General features: G+C 35.2%; 1 protein-coding gene across 2 annotated transcripts in view; it reads right to left on the bottom strand.

Annotated features, from left to right (window-relative positions):
• Window positions 1-1,389: 1,389 nt before the first annotated feature.
• The window catches only part of LOC145990703 (STAGA complex 65 subunit gamma-like), a 77,094-nt gene continuing 66,711 nt past the window's right edge, over window positions 1,390-11,772 (bottom strand). Inside the window, exon 9 of one of the 2 annotated variants that reach the window (XM_083126269.1) lies at window positions 1,390-1,841. In XM_083126269.1, coding sequence (XP_082982395.1) covers window positions 1,631-1,841 — 211 coding nt within the window. In that variant the 3' untranslated portion in view covers window positions 1,390-1,630. The remainder of the gene's footprint in view (window positions 1,842-11,772) is intronic. The other variant, XM_083126270.1, reaches the window with a different exon arrangement.

Genomic DNA, 11,772 nt, shown 5'->3' with positions numbered 1-11,772 from the left:
AAGCTGCACTCTGCTTTCCAATGAGAGAGGTTGAACTCTGCCTTTGGCAAGAGAACCCACTCCACTTTCGAGTGAGAGATACCCCACTCTGCTTATTGGCGAGAGAGAACAACTCCACTTTAGAGTGAGAGGACCTGCTCCGCTTGCTGCGAGAGGTTTCCTTCCCCTATCAACCTGCGGCACCCCGCCAGGGTAGTGTGGCGTTGGGTTTCCAGACAACCTACTCTCTCTTTTAGGGGAACCCGTGACGACTGCAGCGACCAGGCCCTAAATAAAATTAGGTCCCCATACTCCCCATTGGCGCCTCACTGCGAGAAATGAATTGGATGTTCCCTGTTCCCCCCCATTATCTCTTCGAGTCTAAAGGTGGTACAGGTAAATGCACGTGAGTGGTAAGGGTAAAGGTAAAAACATGTGTGTAAGTGTGCTAACGGACATCCTTGTAATAGGATTATAATAAACTGTTACATCTATATATAAACCTGGTTTAGTCTTTCTTTACACCCAGCAAGCCCTGAGATATTTCTGAGTCTTTGTACTACGACTGAATCAGTTAGCACATATGGGTAAACTTTTGCCGACCACCCAACTGCAGTGTTTAGCATGTTGAACGCAGTCAGTATCAGTACTCCTGCACAGTGGTGCTGAGCTCTCCGTGGGTGGACGTTGCACAGCACTTTCCACCCTCCTTCCTTGACACTTCAGTTTTAATAGAATGAAACTTCGAAAGGTCCATTGGATTACGATCCTAGTAGAGCTACAAATGCTAGTCCATCTGTTGATATTGGAGTATTGCCATTCTAATCATGATATTGAAATTCATATTTACGCCCCTTCAGGAATGTGCCACTTGGGGGCAATTGTATAACAATTTCAAACTCCAATTTACATAATCATCTTCAAGATATCTTATCTTGCATTAATTTTCAATCTGTCAGATAAGATTGTTCTACAAAGGACACTAACAAATTAAATGAATTGAGAGAATTCTGTTTTATTTTCAGTGCAGCTTTCTTTTCTTCCTCAATAAAAATAAAAGCTAAACTGAAAAATTTGCCTCAGGCATTTTTATAAATATGTATAAATTCAGTGGGATTTGGATTAACAAAAGTTGCAATTTTTTCATTTCAACTTGTGGTTGCAATTTTGTCCTTTTTTATCTTGACAACTTGTCAATGCTGCATATGAATAAAAACAAGTGCCTACTCATTTTGGGGAGCACTAATTCCATTTCATGCAAAATTAAAAGTCTTGTACCTGAGTACAGACGAAGCACCTACTCAAACTCCAGGGCCCAGTGGGCACTGATGACCACACAACATGACAAAAAAAAAAGGGGGGGCTGGTCCTGCAAAAATCAAGATGCCCGGTCACCCTGCAATATGTCTCCAATACCAATGAATCTGTCCCATACCTACATTTTATTATGGTGGTGGAAATTTAGATTGGAAGCTTAAAATCTGGCTAAATCATTACTGAGATTGATATTCATGGACACACACAGTTATATTTAACAAATAAAAAATACACAGCCTCATAAATTGTGTCTAAACATGATTGTCTATGAGACAAAATCGTGTTACATATAATTCCCATTTCAACACTTTGTACACTTCAGGTCCATTTATCTTCAATCTGCTTTTTCATGGAATGATGCTTTCTTCCTCTTCTTTTTTCCTTTCCCAGGGGTCAAAACAGATGATGACGATGATGATGCTTGAACAGCTTCAACCACTGGGACGTTGCTATTTTCTGGGATATGAAGTGTCACCTCCTGTCCCGACTGGCTTGGTGAATCACTGACATTAATCATTTCTTCATCTCTCTCTAAATTTTGCAGCCTAAAACATTAACAACAAATATTAAATGGAATTTAAGTTACAAGTTGAAGATTTATATAGCACTGTACCTGCAGTACATACAGGCAATGGGAGCTTGTGATGAGATGGTTGGAACATATGTTGAAGATGGAGTCAGAAAAACTGAGAGAAAGCATACACTGCACAAGGAATGGGACAGAGGCCAAAGAAAAGACAAGATGTCAGTGGAAGAACAGGTAGTGGAAAATGTACAAAAGAGAGGGCAGGATTGGAACACAGTTAAAAAGAAAGGAATGGTAGATCAGATGATAATGCAGAGGCTTGATTTCTACGTCAACCCAGCCAGAGATTGGAAATATTGTTGATAAAAGTAAAATACGTATGTATTATGTTCTTTCAAAAATTATTGCATTTTGCATGCATTATTTAAATTTTACATTAATCTGTCTATCAACAGTTAGAAAGCATTGATTCAGTGGGTGTACTAAATACAAAACCATACACCTAGGGCCTAGTTTCATATCCCATAGGACAACATAGTAATAAAATAAACTATTTTAAGGGGAAGCTGAAACTCAATGTATGGAAGTAATGATGTGCACAATTGATTTTTGGTCTAATAAATCAATAAGTTTGTAACAAATGATAAGAATTAACATGCTCGCTGTTGGTGCCGTATTTATGTCATGTGGGTGTATTTTCTTCTTTGAATGCTTGCCCATCAGTGGCACTGCACAGCAGGCTTTTAAAAAGTAAAGTACAGAGTACAAACTAATCCCTTTTCTCGATATAGGTTTTCTGAGACTGCTTGCAAAGTTTTACAACTTGTGTGGTTTAAATAACAAACTGGGCTTTTAGAAAAGACTGTTGGATTTGTCATCCAAATGTTCACAACAGCAGCATCTTCAGCTGGTGTAGAGTTTTCTCATATTTTGGCATGATTCACTCAAAAATTGCTTAACCATTTGGGGACAAAAAAGGTGGCAAAATTTGTATTCACACACAAAACAATAAATAAACTTTGACTTCCTGTGAAAGGAAATGAATGAAGACAGTAATAAATACCATCCAGTGTTCATCAGATGGCCTTATTTAGATCCATCATATTGGCTGTTCAGAAGTCCATCATTGTTAGGCTGTTAGTCAACACATCAGTTAATATTTTGGAATTGAGCTCAATGTCAGAATATAATTGAAGGGTTCTGGTGTAAAACATGGTAAGTGACATTTTGGACATTTTTGAGTTACAAAGTAAAATGTGTCATTCCTCAATTTTTGAGTGAAATTGCCATGTTATACAATTTGCATTAGACTCGGTGAAGCCTTCTGAAATTGGTAAACACAACACAAACACAATTTATCTACAGTATAGCTTCTAATAACCTATTTTCTTAATGAACTCCAAAATGACCAAAATGTCACTAACCATGTTTTACACCAAAGCCTTTCAATTAGTATATTTAACCTTTTAAGGGAGTACAGGTTTAACAAGTTGTCAAATGTGTTTCATTACTTCAATAGTTTAATTAACCTAGTTAACTTAACCCTTTCAGCCCTGATTTTTTTGTTTCATAAAAAAAATCACCATAATTAAAAACTTGTTTTTTGGGGTAAGGAAACACAAAATTATGAAATTTTTGTTCAAAGTATTATATTTCATGAAATACAAGACATTCACTTTTGTGTACAACAGGTTTCAATGGTAATTCTTTGAAGTAGTATTCTGATTTGGTTTTTTTACGTATTATAAGCCATGCAATATAGTTTATATTTTTGCGAATAATCTCCATCACTATGTGGCCCATCCAGATCGACTTCATCGTAATTACCCAATTCACTGTCTTTCAATATAGCTTCAATATAGCTTCATCTTCATCAATGTCTGATAAATTGCCATTTTCCAAGCAGTTCAAGATGCATTCGATTTCCTTCTGTTTCAGAAAAGTTTTTGGTTTAACACAATTTTTCTTTTGATTGATTGATTGAGTTGGTGTTTTAAGTCCACTTTATGCACAGTAAGGCTAATCAGGACTGGACCTACAGTTTAAAGTGGGTTCCGAACCACTTTGTGCCTCCACCGGGTATCAAACCCGGGACCCCTCTAATGACGCTTCCACTTCGCCATCGGGGAGGCACGATGTTATTTGTCATGTGAAGGGCCTGAAATATAAGAAAATATATATAATTTACTTATTTTGTTCCTTACACAGTATCAGATATAAATTAGGGTTAAAGTTTACTGCAGGGTGTCCTCTTGATTCTTACATAACAAATTGGAATAAAAATACATTTACTTTGTAAGTACAATTTAACCCACATTAGTATCCAAATAATATATGTAATGTATTCTATTTATAACTTATTTTATCTCCAGTTGAAAAATATGGTGGTCTAGTCAGTAGGGTGTCTACCACATGGGAGACCCGGGTTCGATTCCTGCGGTGGTTGATCTAAGGTTGGAATTTTTCTGGCTTTGGGGTTTACCCAGTCTCAAATGAATGGGTGCCTGGGGGCAACTCTGGGGAATAAAGGCAGCCGGAGCATGGTACTGATCACATCACCTTCAAAATGGCAGAGATCGAGAATGTGTTGGGCCCTACCTCCACATCCTCTACATGTGTCTGCATGCACGGTGAACTTTACCTTTATCTTACGAGTAGAGAAATATAAAATGAATATTCTCCATGCACTTTTATCTTCTTATATTTTATCTTTCCATTTTTAGACAATATGCAGAGGAGTAATAATAGAGACTCCCACGCAGTAAGAATAGGATAATGCAATAGTAATTTTTATGTCCAACATGTGAACAATACCAATTTTCAAAATAATATCTCATAATATATCCCTTCTTGTGGGTTGATATTGTGTATATGTGGCCATATTCCTTTAAATCGAAAATGTCAAACACAAAATCCAATTAAATTAGGGTTTACTAGGTTTTACTAGCATCCAGCAATATAAGAAACAAGAGCAAATCAAGTTATTCTTTACTCTATTTACAAGCATACAGGACATCTCTAAAGACCTGATGTGCACAATTGTGTACGTCAACAAATACTGTGTGAGTACACATAACAGAAATAATGAAACCGAAAACTATGTAAAGATTCTAAACTTATGAATATTATCAAACATAGAAATTAGAATATACACACATTATATTGCATAAATAAATTATTTTCATAATAATAAATGAGGACTTACCAGGAGTAGCACCTGCCATGTCTGCAACCTCTCACAATATATATTATCTAACTTCAAAGATAAGGCGGCGGCACCTGCCAGGTTCCAAAACAAGTTCTAAACACTGCTTCAGAATTTATCAATCAACCGCCAGCATCATAGTTGTAAGAGGGCGGTAGCAAAAAAATGATTTCAATGACGTACACATATGTAACCGTTAGGGCCGAAAGAGATAAAATTGAAAGTATATTCAGTACTTTTTTTTTTAATTCCTTATTTTAAGAATAAGGGATTGTAGAACCTAAATTAAATACAGATACTTGTACTCTACTAATTATTTTGCAGTTCGGAACTTGTAAAAGAGCATTTGCTTCAAACTGTCAAATTTCTAAATATCGTCCACTGAGAATGTAAATGTTCTATGTCCAATTTTCTATTTTTTCAGAAGAGACATGATATATTCATTTAGTCTTTGTCAACATTGCACTGAAAGTTTATATCATTGCAAAGGCTTACATATTGATTGAGTCAGCGTTTTAAGTCCGCTTTATCCACAGTAAGGCTAATTGGGACTGGACCTACAGTTTAAAGTGGGATCTGAACCACTATGTGCCTCCACCGGGTATCGAACATGGAACGGGACGGCTGATATATTGAAGCCTCTCTAAAATGAAGTTGTTTCATTAGGTACTTATGTTGTAACTAAAAACTGAAATTTTTAGATAGAACAACTTCATGCAACACTTGCTTTGATTTGAGTGTGCTGGTGTTCTACTGCATTCTGGAATCAAGATGGAGATGGAAGAATTTCACTGTACATTTGTTATTTTGTAGCAAAGTAAAATAAATAATTCATATTTTGGGAAATGAATCAACTACTTTGATTTCACTATTAATCAATTTTTTTGTCTGTTAACAACAAAAGTAGGAACCGAAGACCACTTCTATTGCTAAGCAGCTCCCACAAGTGACTAGGTTAGACTGCAAGTAGTTTTAGGTTAGACTGCAAGTGGTTTATATCATACTCGGATGTTGATTTTAGTTGATTGAGGAAATTGTCGCCGGATTTCATTGGTTGTTGGAGTTCGCATTCTCGTGGCTGCTTCCAAATTGTGAACATGGGCCCAAAAAGACTATCAATATATCAACATTGGTTGTATGCAGGCATCAGACTGTAGCAGAGATGAAACTATTGCATTCTAAATGGGCCACAGCCAAAATATCTCTATTTGTTTGATGACATGTTTATGTGAAAATATGTCGATTTCGTGCAATCAAGTTTAATTTAGAACAGCAATACAGAAACATTTACCTATAACTGAACAGTTAGAATCAGATTTCATATATTAAACATTTTTTTCTGAATTTGTTACCTTGTGCTGATGTCCGTTCATTGAACTTTGTTTTAAAATATGGCAGTGTAGGACAGATTTCTCGAAAAGTGTTTGAATTTATTTAAATATCATATAAATTACATAGTACATAACAAGTTTTAAATTTTATGTAAACATATGTACTGAAAATATGATAAATATAATAAAAAAAGTAGTTTTGATAAAAAAAAAATTAATAATAAAATCAACAACCCTGATTTGGATGTAATGAGTTATTTGTAATGGAATAACAAGTAATACTTATTTTTTCAAGTAAAGGCAACTGCAATTGAATCAACTGTTACTCATTATATTTCAAATTCAAGGAAATTTTCTTCACCCAAAATTACCATATATTAAATCCAATGCTACATATGAAAGAATGGTTACACAGAATAAAGCAGATAGTTTCATGTGTTTAGACATGACAGCCAGCAATCCCAGGCAGGCTCAACTGTGGGGGAGAGGAAGGGGATAACGATCTCCATTTTGCCAGTTTGCAAGAACTCTACATGACACAGTGACTTGTATCCATTCATTAATCCTACTGCATCTTTTTTTATCAATGTATCCTGACACCTAGCTGTGCACTCCTGTAAAATTCGTAAAACCTGTTTTGATTCCAAATTTGACAAATGTGCAACCAGAGTTGCCATACATGTGCCACTGGGTTTTTATATTGAAATACATGATTTCAACTATACGTAAAATGTCTGAGATAATACTGACTTTGATTGAACTGTAATTTTTCACAAATCATAAACATATAATTTTCGTCAATAGTTTGTTGTGTTTTAAGTTCACTTTATGATCAGAAGTTAATTGGGAGTGAACTTGCGACAGCACTGTCACTACACTTTTGTATTATCTAGCCTTGCTGCCTTTGAAGAACAGCATACAGTTTATTGCTGGCAATACTGACATTTTTATGTTCGCTTTGTGAAATTGCTTTTAGTTGTTTCCTAGTAAGCAGGTGTTGAGTAAACGAAAAGTTATATCACAGGCAGTCTCCATACATACTTTCAGCTAAATACTGAGCACTGTCAGCTTAAAAATTGTCCTTATGTACCTTTGAATAGTCTTGAGATAAATATTAGCTGTGCGCTCTTGGAACAGTCATTCTTGCTAATAAAATGTATATTTTCATGCATAAAAATTAGTTGAGAGCTAAAAATGTTTTGCATGATTTTTTTTGTTTAATTATAGGTATTTAGTTGGAATTTTCTTACACATAAATATTAATATTAACTTAACATTAGTTTTTACTGTATGCTATAAATGAAGAAAAGCGAACAACCCATTTGCAGTTCAGGCGTGAAACTTGATATACCGTGTGTCCATTTCGATCTGCAGCCGAGAGATCGGGAGAAGCGTGGCGGGCGGCGCTGGCGGAGATGCCGACATTTGCGGCCTGAAATGCCCGCTTATTTTTATGGACATATGCAGACATTTATATAAATATTGCAAAACGAGCACTAACCTGTGTTATAAGAGTATGGTTTTAATTTTAGTAGCTTAGTGGCTGTATGTGCTGATGATTTTGACACTCCCATCTCCTGTGAAACACGGCGTAGAGGTTTGTTTGGATAACTTTCTAACGCTGCCCCAATTTCATCGAGTTCATCGAGGAAGCTCACGAAAACCATTGACTTTTAATGGTTTCGTCGGCAGCGTAATCTTGATACAGTGTTGCACATTCGAAACCTCCAAACGATCCCCATCGACACAAAACTCTTTCAAGGATATAAACTTAAGCAGGACGTTGCTGGTCAAAACTATGATTAAAATGTTTTATTATCTGTGACTCTTATCGTCACTTCTAAAGCGTATTTTTTTGTGTATATAATTGCAGAACTTGTATGAATTACAGATGATGAATTATAACCCAGGTTAGTGCTCGTTTTGCAATATTTATATAAATGTCTGGATATGTCCGTAAAAATAAGCGAGCATTACAGGCCGCAAATGTCGGCATCTCCGCCAGCGCCGCCCGCCACGCTTCTCCCGATCTCTCGGCTGCAGATCGAAATGGACGCACGGTACAAGTTAAATGGTCTTTAGGAAAAAGTAACTGTGACTCACAGTTACTTTTAAAGTAACCATAACTTTAAACCAGTTACTTTTCAAAATGAGTAACTGTACGTGAGTTATTTTGCAGTAAAGTAATTGTAACTGTAAATCCCGCACCATGGCTGTGCGGTCTCTGGCTATGGGATGCACGCAGGTTTGAGTCTTCTGGGAGAAAGTGTAACAACTTTTCTCCTGAGATTTCAGACTGTGTATGGAGTCATTGGCCACTCACCATCATGAGGAAATTAGGAAGCTACGAATGAGTAGTGTAACCCTGTCATGGAAACCTAAAACAATGACTGGGGGTTCGTTGTGCTGACCACACGTCACCCCGTAACTGGCAGGTAGGAGTGAGGTCAACCGTCAGTAGGTAGACCCTGGCCCTCATCAGCTGTTGTGTCATGGGTTATTATAATTGTAACTGTAACTCAGTTAATTTTAAAAAGTAGTTTCCAAACACTGCACAGTTATCCGGAATGCGAAAAAAAATGGCAAAAATCATGAGCTCGCTATTTGACTCCTAAATCAATACAAATGTGTAAGATTAGCAATTTTAAGGAATAATTCACACATTGGGTCCACAGAATTCACGTGAGATTGATTATTTTGATTTTTATACAAAAAGTATAATTTTGACATATTTCAATACACACTTGAAACCACAGTAAAACTAAACAATACACTTCGAAGACCGAAATCTATTTCCAGAAATAGATTAAATAATAACAAAAATAATGAAAAGGATTATAATGATAGTAATAAAATAATAATAACAGTAGTATAATTGGAGGTGTTCAAACCAACACTTGGTACGAGGCCTATTATTTTTATTAATTTAACCACAATGGAAAAACCTATTTTGATGATGTTTTTGTTGATTTTATACTATTGCAAATCTGTGATTTTTTACCTCACATTTGGTACGAGTGTCGAGGTCTATTGTTTTTATTAATTTAACCACAGTGGTAAACATATTTTGATGATGTTTTTGTTGATTTTATACTATTGCAACTCTGTGATTTTTTCACCTCACACTTGGTACGAGTGTTATAATTTCTTACGAGTTAAATTACGTAACATTACATAATATTGTGATGCCCCCTATATTAAGCTTCCTTTATTGTATTTTTATAAGGGTAAACTATTGCATCATGCTTATGCAACAGGTTATTACATAACATTATGCAACATTACAATGACACAGAAGGTAACTTGTTGCATCATGTTTATGCAAACAGGTTATTACGTAATATTATGATGACTTGTATCTGACGTGGTGTCTTCGGTTTTTCAACAAGGTTTTGCGCTTAGGCTACTTAAAGAGTTTTCGTATTACAGATCAGTTAGTATTGTGAGAGTGGTTGAAGAGTACGGAGCTGTTGTTACAGTGCTCCTCATTTTTTGATAAAAGCTACATACTATTTATTATTTTAAGTTTAAAAAGTGTATCAAGTGATTTTTTTTATAGTAATTTTGATCAGATTTAGTTTTGATGTGATTGGATGTTATTTGTTGTCTTCGGAAAAATTCTATATAAATAACGCAGCTAAAAATTTTATCGTAATTATTAATTTTTTTTTATACTTAGTACAAATATTTATTTTATTTTGAAGGTGATTTAAGTGGTTTTTTCACATAGATTGAATTTTGACAATTGTGCATTTTGCTTTTTTTGTATTTTCCCGAGAAAATTTATATATAAATACCTGAGCTGAAAAATTCTATTATAAATATAACTATTGTTTTTTTTTAAAGTTACATTCTATCAATTTTTGTAATTATCTCATTGAATTTTGAGTCGATTGTGTGTCTTATTGTTATTTACTTAAAGCATATTAAAAAAAAAAAATGTCATCTACCAATTTCATCAAATGTGCTATTTGTGGGAAATCAATATCCAAAACTAATATTAGCAAGCATAGGGCAAGATGTAGCGAAACAGGTTCAACAATAAATCGTTTGTTACCTACTAAGCCTTGTCCTCAATGCGAAAAAATAATTAGCATTGCACATTTAAGTAAACACCTGAAAATTTGCAAGGCATCAACCGGACATGGAACATTGAAAAGAAAAATTGATCATCCTGAAGCTGAAGCTTCTACTTCCAAACAAATTAAGATGTCTAATGACCAAAAGCCGATTAGATCTGCATTCAACAACCAACTCCTGGATTTTATTTTTACTTCGAAACCAGGCTGTGATATTTCTAGTTTCTTGAGTGAAATTAAAACATCTATCATAAATATTTTGAAAAATAAACTGGAAAACAACTCCATAAAAGTATATGTTGATCTAATCTGTAAATATGAGAAAACCAATGGTACAAGAAATATTTTTTTTCACAAAACGAAAAACCAAGTTCTTTATTTGGCAGACATTGATAATTTGAACGTTTTTTATTCTAATCTTACTAGTGAATTGATTAGGAAACATGATGAATTCGAGGCTAAGGGATCAGGTTGGTCTTTATGTAGAAGTCCTCACAGATTAATCGCTTATGTAAACAAATTTACACCTTTTTCTGCTTCAAGCTACATTCCATTTCCGGTAGAAATTCAACATAAGAGAGCCGTGCTGAATATTCATAACACTGACAATAAGTGTTTTATGTGGTGTGTTTTGGCAGCACTTCACCCGATTCATTGTTCAAATCTTCCGAAACAAGTTAGTCATTATAAAAAATATGTAGACGAGATTGAATATGCTATGTTAGGTATCCAGTATCCTGTTGCTATTTCTGATATAACAAAGTTTGAAAACAGGGTACGAAATGGAGAAGGAAAACGATTAGCTATAAATGTATATTTGTATACTTCAGTTAAGCATTTTGTGCATCCTGTTAGGATAACTAATATTGTTGATGACGAAGCCGTGGAAATCAACCTGCTTCTCATTGCTGACGATGATGTTCATCATTACACGCTAATTCGTTCACTCTCCCGCTTGGTCAGAAGCCAAACAACCAAGCTTGATGCACACATCGAAGTTTGTCCACGATGTTTAACCATATTCGACGATCGTGACCGACGTAATTACCAACATTTCCAAAATCAAGAAATTGCCAAACAAAAACTTGCTGAACATAAAGTCTACTGTGGAGTCAACAGACCGGCTCGCATGTTAATGCCCAAAGCAAATGAATTCGAAGAATTTAAAATGCACAAGGCCTTGTTGGAACATCCGACCATTATTATTGTAGACTTTGAGGCTTTTCTCAAACCATTGTCCTATTGCGATCCGGATCCCGAATTTTCTTCCACAACACCGTACCAGTTTCATGATCCAAATAGTTTTGGATATGTTGTTGTTTGGCAGGATAGGAT

The sequence above is a fragment of the Lepisma saccharinum genome, chromosome 1 (assembly GCF_977018435.1).
Source record: "Lepisma saccharinum chromosome 1, izLepSacc3.1, whole genome shotgun sequence".
NCBI lineage: Eukaryota > Metazoa > Arthropoda > Insecta > Zygentoma > Lepismatidae > Lepisma > Lepisma saccharinum.
Note: the sequence above shows the minus strand (reverse complement) of the source record. Positions and strands in the feature narration are given on the sequence as shown.